This window comes from Ostrea edulis, chromosome 6, assembly GCF_947568905.1.
Source record: "Ostrea edulis chromosome 6, xbOstEdul1.1, whole genome shotgun sequence".
NCBI lineage: Eukaryota > Metazoa > Mollusca > Bivalvia > Ostreida > Ostreidae > Ostrea > Ostrea edulis.
Genome location: NC_079169.1, coordinates 193,340 through 215,724, shown reverse-complemented (window position 1 = coordinate 215,724; position 22,385 = coordinate 193,340). Strand labels below are relative to the sequence as shown.

Sequence of the window (22,385 nt, the reverse complement as noted above, 5' to 3'; positions counted from 1 at the left end):
TCCGACGGTACGGTAGTCCGACGGTCCGATAGTCCGAAACTCCGATAATGGCATTCATTTTTGCAGTTGTTTCCCTTGCGGCGGAAGTAGGTGGCGCCTTTACCGATGGGGTCCTAGCTCAGAATAGATTCCATTAGCAAAGCAAACGAATACGTAAACATTTCATACAGTTAAAGTATTGTAGCATGCCCTCGTCATGTTGTTGTGTGCCTGGGTGCGCAAACAGGGGAGGACATCGTTTTCCAAAAGACGATGCCCTTCGGAAGCTCTGGATTATTGCTATTAAGCGTGATCAGAAGCCAGGAAAGTTGTGGCAACCTTCACCTTCCAGTGTTGTGTGCTTTCAACATTTCGAAAGTACCGACTATATCAAGGAAACAACTCACGGTAACATCGCAGTTGTTTTAAAGTCTGTTTCTTTAATATTACCAATGTTTTCTTTTTATTTGTTATTTTGTTAATTTGCAAATTACGCAATATACATCGAACGATACTATAGTAAAGCTGTAGTACCAGGAACGTGTAATCGTGTATCTGTCCCTGTCAATTAAATCATATCAATGCATTACTGAAGTAGTTAAATAATCCATAACATTGCTATGATGACATATTCTACACTTGTTTAGTCATGGATGTCCAAGGTACGAGTCTACTACAAGATGGGACAAACTTTGCAACACCCTTCAACAGCTCACAAGGAAACCAGGGAGTTAATTCATTAATTCTATTTTTACATTTAATAAGATGAAATGATGTCCAACTACTATTTGAGTATCAGTGTGCGAAACTTGCTTTTGAAGAATCTACCACAATTTCAAATTTTATAGGCCCAACTGATTATTATAGGCTAACATAGAAGTATCAAGTTCTAATTGTACTCATTATTTGTATTCGCTTTTGTTTTGCAACAGACTTTATCACTTAATATTGAATATGCATAGGTCATTTACAATACTGTTTATTTCTTGGTGATAATATCTAGTGTCTAATTTGTGCAAGTAGTACTAATAGGGAAATAAAATTGAACTACAGAATGCCCAAAATGTGTAAATGTCTTAAAACTGCATTAATTCTCTCTATAAACATATTAGTTCAAAATACTCGTCTCGCTACAACAGACTGTGGGGTGGGGTGGGGGGTAATTCAAGTAGATTTTGTCTACCGTTGATTTCGCACACTGAAAAAAGTTTTTCTACTGGTTTTATACTGCAACATAAAATGTTCACACTTTGGTATGTGGGTTCGATTCCCACCCAGGGCTTACTATTGCAAACTACATTAACTTATCTGAATAATTTTATAACATGTATTACATATAAAAACAATAAATATTCAAGTTTGAACCTCGCCACCTCAAATGTTCACAAATTGCATAATGAAATATATTGAGTTTTTGTTTACTTTTTGTCAAAATTATTTTCTGCTTTTCTTAATTGTTGGATTTCTTGTGTTAAAACAAATTCTATGTTAGTGTAGTTTGCTGTTGCTGGTGCTAAAGGAGGATATACTGCCCTGTGCCTCCACCAAAGTGTTCCTTATCAATAAAATTCATCCAATTCAAGTTGTAATTTTCATTTTAATTGTAGATTCAGATATTATAAAGTAAACTATGATCAAGAACACTACTATAAACAATATCAATTGAATGTACATTTAATGCTTAAACTTCAGAATTGTTAAGATTTCCATCCCTATAATAGGCACTACACCAAGAAAGAAACAGCTAAAAGACCATGCTGTCCCAAGTATCTTTCCATGGCGACAATGTAAGCAGTCATTCAAAGAATCTGAAGATGGCACATTGAGGTCTGGAAGGGGGTACATCAACACTGGCACAGCAGTTGAGGACATGGGCGGTGAAGCTGATGGTGCATCTTTCCTTCCAAATGAAGATTCTGTGTGTAATGTGGAGAGTGAAGTCACCATTGAGACAGATGTTCATCCTAATGCACTACTCTCCTCTTTTGCACCAAGTAACTCCAATTTCCCCCCATCATTTCCGGTGAACTCCAGCACACAGACGCCACAAAGACCCATTTTTAGTATTGAAAACTTTGTCAATGACAATGCTGGTATTATGTTTTATACTGGTCTTTCTTCATATCAAGATTTTTTATTTGTCCTGTGGACACTTGGTGAAGCTGCATACAATCTTAATTATCTATATTCTCAGGTTGATAATGTGAGTGTTCCTGATCAGTTTTTTTTAACACTGATCAAGCTTAGACAGCATAAGATTAACTTTGAACTGAGTAGGCTTTTTAGCATTTCAGAGTCCTCTGTATCCAATATCTGGATTACATGGGTGAATTTTATGTTTCACCAGTGGAGAGAAGTTGACTTGTGGCCAGAGAGAGATCTCGTCAGGTATTATACACCAACTGACTTCAACAGGCAGTTTCCTACTACTAGGGTGATCATCGATGGGACTGAATGTCCTGTGATGAAGCCAAAACCACCCAGAGCACAGCAGAGCACCTTTTCCACCTATAAAAATAGAAACACAGTTAAAGTTTTAGCTGGAGCAACACCGGGTGGTTTAGTTTCTTACCTTTCCCCAGCATATGGGGGTTCAACTTCTGATAGGCAAATAGTTGAAAGATCAAGACTTACAACATTATGTGACAAGGGGGACAGCATAATGGCTGACAAAGGGTTTAATGTTCAAGACCTTTTTGCACCCTATGATGTTACTGTAAATATGCCTACTTTTTTTAAGAACAGAAACAGAATGTGTGGGAAAACTATTCAAAGAGACCGCAAAATTTCAAGTAAACGTGTACATATTGAACGAATTATTGGTTTGGCAAAGACTTACAAAATTCTTACTCAACCTCTAAATACAACTGAAACAAAACTTGCCTTTGAAATCATATTCAATTGTTTCATGCTTTGTAATTTCAGGCAGTGTATTATTCCAAAAAATGCTTAAGAACATGTACCAACAAGTTCACTGGTAATCTCAGTTGAGATTCCACTCAGCTGATATTTGGACTGATGCCTTCGTCAAATCGTGGAACAGCCCTTCGTAATTTATGTCTGGAAATAATTCCCCAACATCTATACATTATTGCAATTTAATTAACAATTTTTTAAGGACTTGCCTAGGTATTCCCAATTCAGTTCTCATTTCATGTGTTTCTTACCCTTGCAAAATTCAAAACTAAACAGGTTTCAAAACTTGATATGAATTTGGCAGCTATTGCATTCATTTCCAGTGTCAGACTGGAAAGCTTTGCATCAGGGTGCATTCACTGCATAGCACCTTTAAACACTGTTTTCATTATTGTCAAATAACTGCCAAATTCATATACAAATTTTGCATCATATATACATCAGCTGAGTCAAATCTCAACTAAGATTACAACAAGCGACACTTTACAGTAACCACAATGTCTGTCAGTCAGTTGACTACTACTAGTGTACCTATGTGGGAAATACTAACCTTTGAGAAGTATCATTGTTTTGATATAGTACTTGTTTGTTATTTTTTTTTAACACGGAACTTTTGTATTTTGTGAGTAAGTATTTTACAGCCCTCTAGATACTGTACACGAAAAGTTTGAATTTTATGCATTCTCTTCCAATGTAATATTTCCATCAATACTCTCTGAGTAAGTATTTGATAGTTGTTATCCAAAGTGAAGCAGATATTTTAAATTTTTAGTTCTATCGATTTTAATTGTAGATTTATCTGATCCAGTACATGGAATTTGTACATAGGGTATTCCATTAGTAAATATTCTATTGCTTACTGCCTGTTCCTTTTTACTGACTTACACAACAGTTCATCCAGAAACTTTGTTTTAAAAAGTCTCCTTATCACTATTGGATGCTTTCCACAGGTCGACATACAAAACTTTCAGATTTCTGAAGTTATCAACTGAGAGACAAGAAAAATATGGATTTCATTTAAACTATATATTTAAGTCATAAGATAAGTAGGTTTAACTGCATATTCCGAATTTCAATTCAACAACGTCATCTTCATAAAATAAACATCACAATTCAAAAATGTACAAAATAAGAGAAAAGATTCACACACACTATATATATATATATATATATATATATATATATATATATATATATTCTATAAGGGTAGCTTTGGGTACCTACAATTGCCTATGCTAAGAAATATATATACAAAAAGAAAAAACAAAATTCTGATAATGTATGCAACATTGACTCATGGTAAAATAAACAGATCACAATGGCAATTAAAGTATACTTCAAATTGATATAAACAAACAATGATAAAACTTTATTTTGTCTAATCTTCTCAAATCAAAATGTAAAATTGCTATACTGCTTGAAGTAAAACTTCTCTAGAACAGCATTCTTGAAATGTGACTGAAAAAAGTGTTCAAGTTTTTCTAACATCTGTTCTATAAAAACCTCATCCCTCTCAATTTGAAATATCCTGATATCTTGAAATGTATAAACAACAAAATCACATCTTTTCCTTTCACAACAAAACAACTGCCCCTGAACTTGATAATAATAATCATGTGTTGGGTCTAATGTAGTTTGACCATTAATAACTTTCAAATAAGGAACTGTTTGTGTTGTAACAAGTTGAGTTCTGGAAGAAAAAGGACATTTAACTTCTACAAGTTTATCTTGTTCTACAATAGAGTCTGGACTGGCTGCTAAAAATGGACAGATTTTGCTAACAAAAGTTCCACAACTTCTGGTGACTTCACCCGTTACCTCAAAATATTTCTGAAGAGCAACAGACTCGTACTTCTTGCCATGAATTATGGGAGCTGATTTGATATCATGAACAATTGTAAGAGATTTTGCCAGTTTATCTTTATCTGTCCTATCTGTACATTTGCAAATTCGACCAAATTTTGAGGAATGTAATCTTTTACATCTTTCTGAGAGCCATAGTTTATTTTTTGATTGACCCAGAGTTTGTTTTTCTAAGGAACAAATTTCTGCATTGCTTATATTTGTAATATTTTGTTCTCGAAGCCAAATGTCAGAGAGTTTTTCAAATGAATAATCATGGTCAAGGTCAACTGCATATGGGTTTGCTGGAGTAAATAACTGAGAAATAGGAAGGCGGTTAATTGGAGCATAATTAACACAAGTATTTCTAAAATAATCATTGTAACCTGTGCTTTTTCTGAATTTAGTAGGCCTGGGATCAAAATTAAAAGCATTGGTGTCTTGTCTAGCAAGTTGCAAATCTTGAGCCTTGATGGGGCTTCCAGAAAATGGCTTACATTGATGAAAAGTTTGAATTTTCTGAGTACATGTTTCTTCAGTTACAATTTCTTTTGAAGACGAAAACTTGCATATTGCTAACAGCAAAGTACACACATGTTTACAATGAGCTTTAGGTCCCATACCAGCAGCACACTCACATTGTGTTTCTACAACACAACCATCTTGATCAATGCACACATCAATCTTATAAGTCACTGACTTTTTCATTTGGGCACGACACTCACTTCTGAAGAAGAAAAAGTTATTGAAGTTTGCCAAACGAATGTACTTTAGAAATCTGTTCGAGTATAAATTCTGTGGTATAGTGTCAATTCTTTTATTTTCTTGACTAAGGAAAAACTCTACTGCCGTCATCTTCACAGTTGCACACACACAATCTTCATTCAAATCTTTGTATATGTCATGATCAGGCACACTCATTACATATTCTTCACTCTCTAACTTCTCTCTACCAAAATCTTTATTTCTATCATATGCTTCCAGTCTGAAATAAATCATACTTTATCTATTCACCGCATGCATATATCTAGCATTTAGAAAAATAAATCATTAAACATACAATTATTTAACAGACAAGTCCAGTACTCTTCCTATCAAGCTAAAGGGTTAACTCTGCTCACTAGCCAAAACTAGGATGAAGGCTAAATGTTCCCTTCCAGAAATACCCGTGCTTGTGTGACAAAGTTCTGGGGACAATCACACCTGACAGAGAAGATACCCCGAGTCCTAATGTGGGCCCCATTATGAGTTTTGATGCATGGATGATGTTGACAAATAAGTGAAATGACGATGACTTACAATTACAATGTTTAATTCCATTGTTGTCAATAAATAATGAATTATTAGTCATCGTATTTATCACTATTGATCAACAATATTCATAGGCTATCAAACACCTGCTAATCACAACAACACGCATCGCGCAGGGTAGACTACGTCTTGTAGTACTTGGGGCCTAGTACGTGATTCTGTCAATTCTAACGACTGCTCAATAAACATTTAACGGTTTCAGACATTGAATTAATTCAACAAATGTGTGAACTTATCATATTTTCGTGAAAAAAACACAAAAGAAAACAAACAAATCCATGTGTTACGATTACACCGACACACGGTATCTATAGTCGTTTTGTTGAATCATGTAAACAGTACGATTTATATCAGTAAAATTGGAACAATACCGCGATACTGTATGAATAATGAATGAAGAAAGTCCTTACCGTTCTATCAATTCTCTCTTCCTTCCTGAAACTCTTGCACCTCGCTCTCGCAATTCATTTCTAAGCTTCGGGAGATCCCATACACCATAGCTATTACCGGGTTTATCCGCCATTTTTGTGAGCTGTTGGACCCCATCGGAGCATGCGCCCCCTGTAGTCAGGGGGAGATAACGTCGTCATTACTGTCCGCAATGAATGCCATTTGTGGCCACATTATAAGAGATCGCTATGTAATAGGCAGCAGAAAACAGGATTAAGTGACGTATGCCAGAGCGATTTTTTACGTCACAAGAGCAAAACATCGCACAGTGGGAAAACTTTGAACAGGTTCGACCTACATCGGGTACCTGTAAAGTGCGAAACGAAACGAAACGAAATCTACCGAAACGTAACCCACCGAAACGAGACGAAACAGATTGTATAACCGAACTCTATTAATTCTAATAATTAAAAATGGTATCTTAAGCCCCTGTTAAAGTTACCACATATAAATAAAATTCGCCTCCCCATTGATGCAAGCTTTCGGCTTGACAGATATAAAGTTTTAGTTGGAAAGGGGTGAGTAAGCACAAAATTCATATCCGAAGTTGATTGAATACCATGTGCAATTAGTTTCGGATCCATAAATTTCAGAACAGAGGGTTACAGTTCGGCATAAATACACGTTTCAGTATTTTTTGCTCTAAAGACAAATCTATGTATACATGTGGATATTGTGTATTTGTATGTAGTATATCAAACGGTGGCTTAATTCCCGTTCTTTTTGTAATTTCGGCTTCCCTTGTTCATAAGGCTTTTGAGTTTACAAAATGCTGACCTCCTCCTGATATTAGTGCATAAAAAAATTATATTTTCCGTCCCGTTTTCAATTCCCCGTCCTAGCAACACCACAAATGTATAGAGTCATATTTAGATTCACTACATATCAATAATAATTTTTAATAACACATGTATATATATTTTACCGAATTGCATTCATACAAGGTGAAGATAACGAACAGTGATCAATCTCATAACTCCTATAAGCAATACAAAATAGATAGTTGGGCAAACACGGACCCCTGGACACACCAGAGGTGGGATCAAGTGCCTAGGAGGAGTAAGCATCCCCTGTCGACCGGTCACACCCGCCGTGAGCCCTATATCCCGATCAGGTAAACGGAGTTATCCGCAGTCAAAATCAATGTGTCAAGAACGGCTTAACAATCGGTATGAAACACGTCAGACGGCATTTGACCCAATGCGAGGTTGTATTGACGAACCAGATCGTTATAACGACCATAAAATTTGCGAAATCCTGACTTCAATCGAGACTGTTGAAACCCCTGTACCATCAACTTGTTTGTCAGTAGCTTACCTCGATATAATATGGTATACTATCTAACTTTTTCCATTATTGAAAGTACTCGCACCTCAGCAGTTAGAGATAAAATAAAAGGTTAAGAGCTCTTCCTGCTTTCAAATTTCTCAGACACCAGTTTCTTAAAACAATGTGTCTATGTCCAAAGGCGGATCCAACGCCAGCGACCCCACCTCTTGTTTAGTGTGTTTCGCCAGACCTCTGAGACTGTAACTCTCCGTTCTGAAATTTATGGATCTGAAACTAATTGCACATGGTATTTAATCAACTTCGGATATGTACATTTTGCTCACTCACCACCTCCCCCCTTTCCAGCTTTTAAAACTGTATCAGCCTACATTAAAGGGGAGGCGAATTTTATTTATATGTGGTAATTTTCACAGGGGCCTAAGATACCATTTCTAATAAAAGAGTTCGGTTATACAATCTGTTTCGTTTCGTTTCGGTAGATTTCGTTTCGTTTCGCACTTTACAGGTACCCACCTACATCTACATGTATATATTTCGGCATCGTCGGAAGCCCACGGTTGATTACGCTTCGTTCCTTTCTCCATCACCCGTGGGTTCATTCATTCCTACTTGCTGTGTGTCTGTCTGTATGTGTGCTAAATTTAAGGAACATTTTCATCATATATATACCGATATCTATAGGCTTGTAGGGAGGGCTGACAGCGGATACTCGTCAGGGACGTAGCAACAGAGGGAGGGGGGCTGATCCCTTCCCCACTTTTTAAAATTTTTCCCTTCTTTTTTACATGTTAAAACTCTTTTTGGTTCGGCTGCCCCCCCCCCACCAATCCTTTTTGGCTAGCCCCCAGCTTCCCTCTTTCAAAAACGAGGCCACGCGCCTGCTCGTGTCCCCTTAACACTTTCAAAAGTAGGGAGTGGGGACAAGAGTATGTATGTGCCCCCTCCTTACACTTCTGGAACCCCAAACGAGATCCTCATCTTTATATCAAATGTTTATTGATAACATCCTCCCCTTAATTCTAGTGCAAGAAATTTCTGTTCAAAAATTCTTATTTGCTATAAAGAAAGGTATACCATATAATTGGTATAAAATTCGGATATACAGATTTGCGTTGAAAAAATTAGATAGGCTCTGATTGGCGCATAATTGCATTATTGTCTTCCCATACAAAAATTGATTTCCTTATTGATTGTGTTATGGCCCGTTATACAGGAAATTTTCATTTAATAAACTTTTGCCCGGGGGGGGGGGGGGACTTGAGGCCTACTTCAAACTTTTAAGACTGAGCAGCAGGGTGTAGGGATTCCTACCATTTTTAGCTTGTTATTTCAGGGGTTGGGGTGATTATGTAGGTTACCGTCGCCATGTTCATGACGTTTATATGAATTTTTTTAGAATTGAATCCCATTTTAGCATGTGCCCCAATCTAAGTTTTGTGTTCCCCTACCAACACTTTACGATGTTTGACTACGGCATTGGCGTTGCCTTATAGCTAATAACAAATTCGTCCGAACAAATTGCTAATTCGTCCGAACAAATTACTAATTTGTCCAAACCAATTACTAATATGTCCGAACAGATAGCTAATACGTCCGAACAAATTGCTAATTTTTCCGAACGAATAATATATTTATATATGGCCTTTCTACGCCGCCGTAAGTTCACACTTGAATGATTTTGGTCAGAAATTGATTGTCTGATTTATAATCAGGCCGTGTCGATTTTGGCGGTTTCTGGTAATTTCCATAAAATAATGCCTGACATGAATACACTTTTAACTCTATTAATTAAAATCTTTGGTGATGGTCAACATGTCGGACTATCGGACCGTCGAAATATTGAACCGTCGGACTATCGGACCGTCGGACTACCGGCCCGTCGGACTATCGGACCGTCGAACTATCGGACCGTCGGAATACTGGGCTTGAACCAACTTTCACAGGGGTCTGAGATACCATTTTTATTATCATGATTACACAGTTCAATTCTACAATCTGTTTCGTTTCGTTTCGGTGGATTTTGTTTCGTTTCGACAGATTTCGTTTCGTTTCTATTTCGTTTCGGATTTTACAGGTACCCGTTCCAACAGTCCTGTTTAAAATCAGCATTTCTCAAATTCTATGGTCATTATAACGATCTAGTTTGCCAATAAAACCTATCATTGGGTCAAATGCTGTCTGAGGTGATTCATGCCGATTGTTAGGCCGTTCTTGGCACTCATTTTGACTACGGATAACTCCGTTTACCTGATCAAGATATAGGGCTCACGGCGGGTATGACCGGTCGACAGGGGATGCTTAGTCCTCCTAGACACCTGATCCCACCTCTGGTTAGATGGAATCTTCTATCGTTAAAATGATAATGTCCTACGGACCCGATTCAACAATAGAATGCGTCCCATATACCTGAAATATAGCAAAATGAAAATTGCACACATTTGGTCAAATATTTTCATTGGAATCTCTTTAAGAAGTCCAACTTCAGGGCTAAGTTTACTCGAGTGAGTAATGTAAGGTGAATATAACGAACAGTGATCAATCTCATAACTCCCACAAGCAATACAAAATAGATAGTTGGACCAAAACGGACCCCTGGACACACCAGAGGTGGGATCAGGTGCCTAAGAGGAGTAAGCATCCCCTATTGACCGGTCACGCCCGCCGTACGCGTGAGCAGTATATCCTGACCAAGTAAACGGAGTTATCCGCAGTCAAAATCAGTGTGCCAAGAACGGCTTAATAGTCGGTATGAAACACGTCAGACAGCATTTGACGCAATGATAGGTTGTATTGACGAACAAGATTGTTATAACGACCATAGAATTTGCGAAATGCTGAATTCAATCGAGATTGTTGAAACCCCTGTACCATCAACTTCTTTGTCAGTAGCTTACCTCGATTTAAAAACTGACTATACGCAGAACAAGCTCTTGCATATCGAATCAGTTGAGATATATAAACACCATATGCAGGTGATAATGGAATATTGCTGCATAAATATGGGAAGTAGAAGATGGAGAAGCTGAAATCATCCCGTTTGTCATACAGTTGAGTTGTCAGGTTGCCGTTAATGTCTACTTTTAATAAAATATCTAAGTATGAAGCAGAAGTGGACGACTCTGTGGAGTCCTTTATTTTGAGCTCACAGGGATATATCAAATCGACATATGAATGAAAGTTGTTATTGTTAATAGACAAAACGTCATCGATATATCGAAATTTCGAATTGAAGGCTACAGCGAGAGATTTTTCTTCTCACGTAGAAGTTTTAAAATAAATTCTGCTTCATATGAATATAGAAACAGGTCAGCTAACAAAGGAGCACAATTCGTGCTCTTGGGAATTCCAGCAGACTGTTGGAAGACCTGATCACCAAAGATCACCGTGGAATCAGAGTTGTGTTTAACAAAGTAAGTTTTTGAATGACTGATCACTATTTCCGTTTTCCATTTTTGTTGAAGAAGCAGCTGTCTATGATATCAAAAAGTCTAGTCTTTAATTTATCGTGAAGAATGGTCGTGTATAGTCCCCGAGGGTCTCTACAGCCCAGTAGCTAAGTACTTCGTTACTAGCTTGAAAATACGGATGTATATTTAATACCTGTTATAAAATTTAGAAATTCATTTCAAAATTAAGGATTATCTCCCTCACGCATAACTCTTATCCTTAGATAAATTTGACTCCACTTTTTTGGCACACTGTTTTCCCCTAAAATAGCTCTAAAACTTCATTGTTATTTCGGATTTCAAACATTTCGGTTGAGCATCACTGAAGAGACATTATTTGTCGAAATGTGCATCTGGTGCATCAAAATTGGTACCGTATAAGTTTTACATAGTGTAGAAAAGTCATAGGTTTTAATGGTATTGATTTGGGAAAAATTCTGCGATTTAAAGTTTACTAAAAGTTCTTTAGAATTTTTTAGAATACACATTTGATTAACACCACTTCTGACATATGTAGTCGCACAGTAAGTTTGACGTTTCTCCTTCACAGCTGTTAATATTTTCGTGAGGAGCAAAGATAGGGGCTTGGTAGAGCACTTACTGGATCCAGCAATGTATCTTTGTAATGGTTTTTATGTAGTTTAGGAATCCAGTATAGGTACGGTAACTCATATTCAATCGACCCATTGACTGGGATATTAAATGTGTCTAGAACTGAAGCATGGTTTTGAAGAATTTCATCTTTGAAAGGGCAGTTGGAGTATAAGTATGATTACCAAAAGTGGAATTAATGCCAAGTTCGTTGAAAATACAGTTGTAACAATGAGCCTTACAAAGACAATGTTGTTAATAGCTTTGTCAGCTGGATCCAAAACATATTCCTCATGTAACCTATTTAATTCTTTTATCACTTTTGGTTTACTAAACACAGAAGGATAGGTGGTACGTACTTTTGTTTTCGTGTGTCTAATGCGGGATTTTAATATTTCTCTTATGCTTTTATCCCATTCTGACAATGTATCAAGTTCTTCTTTTTCGTATTTAGCCCATCGTCTGGCATAATCTTCGATAGAATTCATAATAGAGATGAAGTTCTGTCGCCAATTAAAAGACCGAGGTTCTCTGTATTTAGGACCTTTTAGAATAAGTGATTTGAGGTCCTCATTTTCAACTATATCAACATCACCAGTAATGACATGTCCAGCTGGACTATAGTTGAAAGAAGATGAAGAACAAGAACAAGTCGGTGGATTACGTATAAGATGGTCTATATCTAGGCACTGCAAAGTTTGTTTATAATTAAAAAGTTTGGATGCAATAGTAGAAGTATAGCTGTAGGAAATACAGGGTGTAAACTTGAAATTGAAATAAGTTGGAATACACGACTGAACCCTTTTATGGCGAAGAATGTTGCTTCATGGGCCTACTTTGAAGAATGCATCAAGAATATGATAACAAACATTGTACCTGTTTGATGTTACCTTGAAATTTCTACTAAGTACAACTTACCACAAAGCAGTATAGATTATTTAAGAAATGTATGATGGACTTTGAATCTTTTCACATTGGGATGAATATTGCAAGTCAGAGCTCCATGAAAAAATCAGTCTATCATGTCAAATGCTGTTAAAAAAAACCTGAAAGACATTTCTTACACTTATACTTTCTCTTGTATAGATCATTGTTACATAAACCAACTCGTTATGTTGACTGCAATTTAATTTCTTATTCAGCATTTGTGAAAACAACCACCACCTAGGTTTTCCACGATGACATCACAATGTTTAAAACACTAAGTTTTCATCATGATATTGTAGTTACCAGTATTTGAAATCCCTGTATATGAATAATAAGAAAACAGTTTTCAATTTCAGTTTGTAACAATATTAAGGAAAAAACCCAGAATGAATGTAAAGATTAGATGTTTATTTTGTTTGAACTTCAAAAGTACTACCATCTGAATTCCTTTCATATTGACCATCATAAAAGTTATGTAGAACAGTTGTATTATACATATACTCAAATTCCTACTGCTACAATGTCGTTATGATTGTGATTTCAAATGAAGGCATATTATGCAACAATTAGAAGCCACTATAAAAAAAATCACTTACTTAAGGAGGAATACTACATTACAGAAATTTACATGGATGAAAAGTTGAGGATGTGTACAATAATATCTTGAAATCGAAAATGCAAAATTACTTATTAGTCAACTAATATAATTTTAGTGAAAAAGTAATGTCGGAAAGAAATCTACCCCTGCCGTACTCGAGCTGTAGTATACCTCCTTAAAACCCTTTAGTAGACAATACAACTGTTGGACAACTTGTGCTCAAAAAGTTTCCAAAAGAATTTGATGATTTGTGTTCACAGGAACAATATTCCATGCAACACTTGCATTTAGAACATAAACATAGTTCATTACAGTTTTCATGCGAGTCTTCTGGAGATGAAATGGCAGTTTCTAAAAGACCTTTCTTTAGTTCTTTAGTACTTCCTTCCTGATGCACTTGGTGGTGGTAGATTCCTTTTCCAGCATCGATTTTAGTCCTTCATTAGTACATTTAGTAATGCTCCTTTTGTATGCGTAGCACACAGCAAATCCATTTCGCCCATCCCTGGCACACCGACCAATATCATGCCAATAAGACGGGATGATGGGGGTATTCCCCAATGAATCACCAAATTGACATTGTGAATGTTGACTCCCATGCCGAAGGCAATAGTGGAGATGAGTAGTTTCATATGTCCATTGGGCGAGATGAAGTTTTCCATTATTCTCTCCTTGGATTCTTCATCGTTACTTGCGTGGAACATATCCACAACTCTGTTATCTGGAATTTTATCACCACGAAACACTTTGTCTTCCAACTAACCTAACACCCAATTGAAAATCTGTTGGCAATTGTTTATAGATCTGACATAATTAATCATCTTCCGGATGTTCTTTGGGTCTTGTGAATGAAAATGACCTGGCAGCCACTTCAGAGCTTCTTTTATGCTTTCTGTCACTTTTTCCATATGGAAGAAAATATTTGGTCTGAGAAATTAACCATGGAATTAGTGTCAAATTTTGTAAAGGCTAACATAACAAGAGGCCCACAGACGTATGAGTCATCTGAGTACAGTCCGAACTAGTTTAAAAATATCAGTAGTGCAAATTCCATGAACTTCCTCTTCTGCATATCTAAGCAAAATTCTAATATTTAGCAACAGTATAAAACAAAATGTGTCATAAATACTCCAAAAGTGTCTTTAGAGATTACAGAATTTACATAAAATATATTTTATAACAACAAGATTAACCCACCCTAGAGTAAACACACCCGTAGCTAGGGGGGGTTCGTGGGGTTCGTACGAACCCCCCCCCCCCTTGAAAACTACTAAGCACTATTAAAGTCGGCATTTTGTTTGAATTGTGACTATTAAAGTCGGGATTTTTTATGAAAATCATGAAAATTCATAGTAAAAAAGGCATGATTCCAAAATTCAAATTAAGTGCCAGGAAATTGCTAGATTGTAGGATTTTGCACCAAATACCCCAGAGCCTAGACCCCCTGCCGTAGTGGCACCTCGCGGTGTCTATGTAACCCCCCCCCCTTGAAAAATCCTGCCTACGGGCCTGGTAAAAATCATGGGTTCACAATTTTTATCTCACAATTTCGGTACACTTTTTCTGCTTTTCATACATATACACATTTCATTTTTATACTGTATCAGCAATATTAAAGAAGTCTTTCCAATGATAAAAACAATAATCACTATGCTAATTTTGGAACCCCTACCCCTGGGACCTTGAAATTTACTTTAGTAGGACCTACTCCTTCTAAATATCGACTTTGTTTCATTTTAGTATCAATAGCATCCCGAGGATCATGATATACATTATATATGCATACCCTGATAAATAGGCAATATATTGGGTACAGTATTAAAAATGCTTACCTGTCTGGTAAAAGAGCAATGACTCTAGTGCTGTCCTCGGTCATCCCCAACACTTCATACATTACTGTATATGTCTTTCTGGATATCTGCTGTAGCAGTGGCAGTCAACAGACCCCTAAAATAAATAATCATCTTTAATGCATGTATGCAAGGTGAAGATAACGAACAGTGACCAATCTCATAACTCCTACAAACAATACAAAATAGATAGTTGGGCAAATACTATATAAATATTAAACTTGATTGTGTCTTGCTATATATATATATATATATATATATATATATATATATATATATATATAATAAAGAAAAATTAGAACGCCGAAAATAACTCAACCGGTTTCATTTTCAATTTTCAAGAGTTATGACATTATTGCTTAGTTACACATTATAGATTTAACTATGACGTCAAACCTGACGGATTGTATTGACGCTTTAACAAAGATCATTATGACGTCATGATATAACGTTATGAAATAATACATGAGAAAAAGAAAAGAAAAACACAGCCGACTTTTGGTCTGTGCAAGATAAAAAATATACAATATGTACAATAATAATGACAAGTTTGTTTACATAGCAGTTGACTTCTGACCTATGTGTTAACAATCAAATAAAACAGATTTATAATGTGTGAAAATGTTTATAAATCATATAAAGTTTTGCTTTTTATGGAGCGTTTAATGCAGGTTTGTATCCTCGAATAAACATCGTTTCTTTATTTCACGCTCCGTTTCCGTAGTGTCTACATTGTATATATATATATAATTATATATATATATATACAAAGCACTAAAATGACCAAACCAACGACACGAACAACCAGATTGTCAAATTTTCGTGACAACCCGTCCCTTCCTCTGGACAAACTTCCTCAGGAGTCGTTTGTCCTGAGGAAGGGACGGGTCGTCCCGAAAATATGACAATCTGGTTATTCGTGTCGTTGTTCATTTTAGTGATTTGTATAATTTTTTGTATTTGATCTTCTATCCATGACACTTTTAGGTATCGGGTGTTGTTGGAACTTAGTGCTTTTTTAATATATATATATATATATATATATATATATATATATATATATATATAGTGCTTTATATATATATATATATATATATATATATATATATACAAACAATATTGAGGCATAGGCAGATTTGTAATACTAACATGATGGTGTGTCTTCATGATTTGGACTTGGTTTATTTCTGAATCAAGATTTTCTATTAGATTTGCATCATGAAAAAAGATATATCAAATTTTGCGCATAATCAAGATATTTTCATACATATTCCAGTTTTTTATTAAAAAAAACTGCCGCAGTGGTCAGTTGGTAAAATTTAGCATATAATTACTTGTCTATTCTTGAAACTTTCTTTTGAGCATAGAATACATAGGTAACTTAAAATGTTCTGGTTTTTTTAAAAGCTTTAATGTTTCTTGCATGATTTTCTTTGACCGTTTCTAATTAGAAATTGTTTTCGTTAAATGTAACATAATTGGATTTTCTATGTTGTCGAATATTGTATTTTCATTCTCATATAGACATTAATGTTCTAGCATAATCTAGTATGCCAAATGTAAAGATATGAAATATGTACAAATACAGAACATATGAAATCATTCAAACAAAGGACCATACATAAGTAAACACATGTCAAAAAAAAAACCCAGTATCACCTACCATTGTGAGCAGTGAGCCTCATCAAACACAACAACTGAAATAGCTGTTTTCCTAATTATTTTCTTCCACTTCGGCAATACTGTGGCTTCAGGGGAGGAAAATAAAATGCTGCTACCTTCAAGTTCTGAAATCTAAAAAAAAAATACATTCAGGAAATTGTGACAGTGTACAACATCTAATCTTAAGTTAGAGGTGCATAGTTTTTTTTTTTAATTCTGATGCATTATATGTACCTTCTAATAAAGTGGTGTCCAAAAGAACTCTGGCTTTCACATTGAGGGCATTTAGTGATTGCACCTGATCCTGCATTAAAGCTCGCAAAGGAGAAATTACAAGAACTGAGTGATTGCATTCTACCTAGACAAAAAACCAATACCAGCTGTTAATAGTATGGTGTCATAGAATTGTGTTGCAAAATTGTGATGACAGAAAGAAAAAGAGTTTTTTAACTTTTGTTATATCAATATTTGTGTTCGAAAACCTAACCACAGGCTCTGAATGAAGCAAAATTGCATTATATAGTCTTCACGTTCAGAAGTTGATATCTATATAATGCTATTCATTCATTAGAACCAAAATCTTTATTTTGATGACTATACCTATGGTTAAATTAAAGTTACATACAAAACTATCATAATGGAACATTTTTACAACAAAATAAATGTTTCACATTTAGAGGTGATATTACATTGATACAGAGCACTTTCACTTAATGGCTGTAATGAAGAAATATTACATAACCATGCTAATATTTACGTGAAGTTTGTCCAGCAGAAGTGGGATGAGTGTGTAAATCGGGCTTTTTCCATAGCCAGTAGGAAGCTGGGAAGACACACCCTTTCCTTCAAGCACTGCAGAGAGTATCTCTATATGTTCTTCTTTTAATTTGACCGGGAAATTGTGTACCCGCAGCAGATCGTCAACTTTCTTTCTCGACGCCATGCATATAAACAGCTTTCCCCCAACAATACTTTATATGGTAGTGGGCCGTTCTTATTTGCAAATTAGGTAAGCGTTCCTTTTTCAAAACCAGTAGGGTGTTCCGATGGCTGTTTCCGGTAAAATGGCAGTCAGTTTAAATCGAGAAAAGTAACATTTCAAAGTGTTGAGTTTACAATATTATTATACGATTTTTTTCACAGTGTTAAGGACTTACAAATTACCAATGAGGTTAGTTGTAATCAAATTTAACTTTAAATGTACGCGTTTATTCTTTGATAAGTTTAAAATCGGTTTGGAGCGATTCCGCAATTTTCTGCTACATTACGGGTATATGGGAGGTATTTTAACTGTGATGAGGGCCTGTCCCGAGACACAGTTAGATATTCTAACTAACTTCTGGTATACCCATGGGTCCATGTTTGCCCAATTCTCTATTTTGTATTGCTTATAGGAGTTACTAGATTGATCGTTGTTCGTTATCTTCGCCTTTCATATAAGGTGTCTTGTATGTTTTACAAGATGTATAATAAAAATTAATGTATAAGATATCTTCTATATTTCATAAGATATGTCATAAACTTTATAAGATATCTTGTTTAATATATGAAGATATCTTATGAAGTTAATGACATATCTTATATACATGTATTTTATAAAATATCTGATATACATGTATTTATGAGATATTTATAAAATGTAAATTAAATGAGACATCTTATCAAATTTATAAGTTATCTTATTAAAAATAGAAGGTCTCTCATAAATTATATAGCATATCTTTATAGAGGATTTAATATAAATATTGCGTGCCACGTATACACCCTGATAAGTATGAGCGCGCAAACACGCATATACAGATACACAAGAGCACACAGAGTGAAATACAAAGCACGTACTACCATTTGTCATGGTTTGATAAGAAAATGAAATATTTAGGTTCGGCATTAACAACACTACGTGTACAATTTTAATGAAAATAATAGTTTGGAACTTCAATTTATCACTTTTAAAACATGTCAATTTAGTGTGAAAAAAAATCAGTACTATGATGAACAAAGTAGAAAAGAAAATGCCAACTACTGTACTAGCGATAAGCATGAAAGTAAAATGTACGGAAAAGCTACAAAATTGTAATTTTTATTTTTACAAAGAACGCATCAAATTGAACAGGTGGAGTAAGCAAATCTATAAATTTGAAACTTTATACATGTAGGTCTGAAGCACTTTTTATATGTAAAATTGGCTCTTTGAAAATGGAGCCATTATTTTTTAAAGTATTTAGTTCTCTTTTTCTAGATCTCTGTTATTGAATTTGACGAGAGAGAGAGAGAGAGAGAGAGAGAGAGAGAGAGAGAGAGAAAGAGAGAGATTACAGAAGGGTGGTTGGATGGAAGCGCGGGGATAGCTCTGACATGATGAAGAGTAGGCGTCTATGGAGGAATACTACAGTTGTGTACTCTCTCCTCTTGTAGGCTTATCCTTTACGCCACATTTATGAAATACAAGAGTAGGCCTATTCTCTGAGCACTTGAAACATGTCGAAGGTTTGAAGAGCTGTTTCAAATCGTAATAGAATTTGCTATGATTTTATAGGGACGACCAATAGCACCTGATTGCTCATAGAGGACTACCAGAAAGCGCCACATCTCCCTCAGCTATTACCCTCCAATTCAAAAGACTCGTTATTCGGTTTGATTAGACCAGAAGAAAAAGAAGAATTTGGAGGAGGAGGAGGATTAGAAGAGAGGAAGAGTAGGAAGGGGTTGAGATTCGGCTTGGCTGAATATATGGAATGACGCCTTCATCGAATCTCGGAGCAGTCCTTCATAATTCATGTCTGGAAATTTACTTTCAGATTCGGTCAGTTCTAGCAATTAATGTGCACTTATTTGACACTGCTGTTCGCTTCAAATCAGTTAGTTGTCTATCAAACCAAATATGTACATATATCACTATTAATGCTGTATTACTTACCGTCTAAGTATGTAAATTCCATAAAATAAACCATCACTTATTTTTCCGTTCAAATGAAGACTTCAATGGCGCAATATTGTATCTCCCAAAATTGAAGAGTTCCTATAGGTTTTTTTTTAAATTAGCAAAATGCAAATAGGTATGTAGAGATACATCAGTAACTAGATAAAGCAGACCATAGGAACTCTTCAATTCCAGGAGATAACATATTGTGCCATGAAAGTCTTGATTTGAACGGAAGATTTAGTGCCTATTTTCATTTTGGGATTTTTATACCTAGACGGTAAGCAATACAAATTTAATAGTGATAGAGACTTAGTTTGATTGTCAAATTACTTATTTGAAGCGAACAGCAGTGTCAAATAAGTGCACATTAATTGCTAGAACTGGCCGAAGCTGAAAGTAAATTTCCAAACATTAATTATGAAGGACTACTCAGAGATTCGGTGAAGGCGTCAGTCCAAATATTCAGCCGAGCCGAATCTCAACCGAGATTAGGGGAATAAGTGCTAGATGATGATGAGGAGAGTGATGAGAAAAGCAAAGTTTGGGTTTGGTACTGGGGGCTTTGGTGGCGATCATTCGTGCTCGGGTATAGCCAAAATCGACGACCATTCATGTTCACCCTCACGACACGTTCGTTTGTATTATAGAAACCTTGCGCGTACAAAACGTATATGTTTATGTTTTGCTTACGTATAAATATCCAATAAGTTTATCTATTTATACACGAATCATAATAAATGTAGGCCTACAAATGCATAGAAACAGTGGCATTTGGATAAATGATGAAATCTTTAATGAAATAGTTTATGAAGCGCGGCGAAGAAAATAGCTTGGGCAGCTATAAGGCCAATCATCGCGCGAACCTGTCAAACTGTGGATGACAAAAGTGCCTTTGGTAAGTGTAAAAAAAACCTCTGTTCTACCTTTATAAATTGTGGATCATCTTTGAACGTGTTTTTCAAAATCTCAGATACTTGCATGTATATGCATAGTAGAAAATTGCCTGTTGACATTACAATACAATAATGCTATGGACCCCGACTGAAAATACAGCAACATATTAAGATCTCAATCGTCTGCAGAAACAACGGCACTGTAAATCGATGGTTTTGTAAGGATGGGCCGGTAGCTCTCTGGTACATTTCAATCTCTCCCAGTGAGCTACGTTCTGTACGGCTTGTGGCATATCCGCACCAGTTTGTTAATAGCATCCGTTTTGTAATTAAACTAACTGTTTTACCTTAACTCACCTGTGCTGAAAGATTAAGTTATTAAAGAATTTCTAATCGAAATGTGTCCGAAATTTGATAATAAAAAATAATAACCAGTCCATACGGGGTAGGTTGATTGACAAATCTTTTAATAATCAGTGATTGATTGATTGATGTTTTCCGTCACACTCAACAATTTTTGCAGTTATCTGGTGGCGCCCAGATTTTATTGGTTGAAGAGAGAACCCAGATACAACGTAACTGGGAAGAGATCACCAACCTTCCGAAAGTAAACTGAAAAACTTTCTCACTCACCGTCGCGAGCGGGATTCGAACCCACGCCGAGAGAGGTGGCCGTGTGATTTTGAGCGCGATGTTCTTTTTTTTTTCTCTCTTTTATTTTGAGCGCGATGTTCTATCCACTTAGCCACGGAGGCCCTAATAATCAGTGAACTAGAAAATTAAACGTTATTTGAAAACTTCTTATTTGATTATATGTTCAAATTTTGAGACCTAGAATCATAGGAAAATTGGAATATTATAAGGAATTTGTTTGACATTTCTTTCTCAACAACATGTACAAGGGTTACAATTTGTCAAATTGATATGCAAGTATCCTCAGTATGCCAAGCGGAATAACTCTTCAAATTTTGAATGAATTACAATAACAAAACGGATTTATGACAGTTGGGTTTTGTTTGTATAACCCCTGGTTTAGAGAGATATGTCGTCATCCATGCAACCCCTGATTTAGAGAGATATCGCGTCATTCATACAACTCCTGGTTTAATGAGATATCGCGTCATTCATACAGCCCCTGGTTTAAGGGGATATCGTGTCATTCACAAGACCTCTGGTTTAAAGAGATATGTCGTCATCCATACAACCCCCGATTTAGAAACACATCGCGTCATTCATACACAAACGACCCCTGGTTTAATTAGATATCGTGTCATTCATGTAGCCGCTAGTTTGATGAGATATCGCGTCATTCATATGTATACATGTTTTGAGATACAACGTCCCGTTGCAATATTGCACCAACTGCTCGATATCGCTCTTAAAATAAGCATCATCTTCTACGTCAAAAAATTCATTGAGGTATTGCTGGATATTTCATTGTCTTTTGAATATCCCATATGCTTCTCGTTGATTTGTATTAGCTAAATATTCACACCTCCTTTATTTTTAGAGTGAGAATTCTTTCTATAAGATCCTTTAACCGACGATTTTTTTTGTTTTTTTTTTTTTTTTTTTTTTTTTTTTTTTTTTTTTTTTTTAGTTTTGTTTTTTTGTTGTTGTTTTTTTTCACTGACAGATTCCATTTCATACACGTGTCTATAAATACATATACACAGTGTACATGACCAGCATAGAGGAATTTTAATT

The 22,385-nt window shown here is 35.6% G+C and overlaps 1 protein-coding gene across 1 annotated transcript; it reads left to right on the top strand.

The window, feature by feature from the left end:
• The first annotated feature begins 1,562 nt into the window (after positions 1 to 1,562).
• On the top strand, positions 1,563 to 3,487 carry LOC125662035 (uncharacterized). Its single transcript, XM_056141169.1, has one exon. It carries the CDS (start codon positions 1,850 to 1,852, stop codon positions 2,930 to 2,932), a length of 1,083 nt encoding a protein of 360 aa, XP_055997144.1. The 5' UTR covers positions 1,563 to 1,849; the 3' UTR covers positions 2,933 to 3,487.
• The last annotated feature ends 18,898 nt before the right edge of the window (positions 3,488 to 22,385 follow it).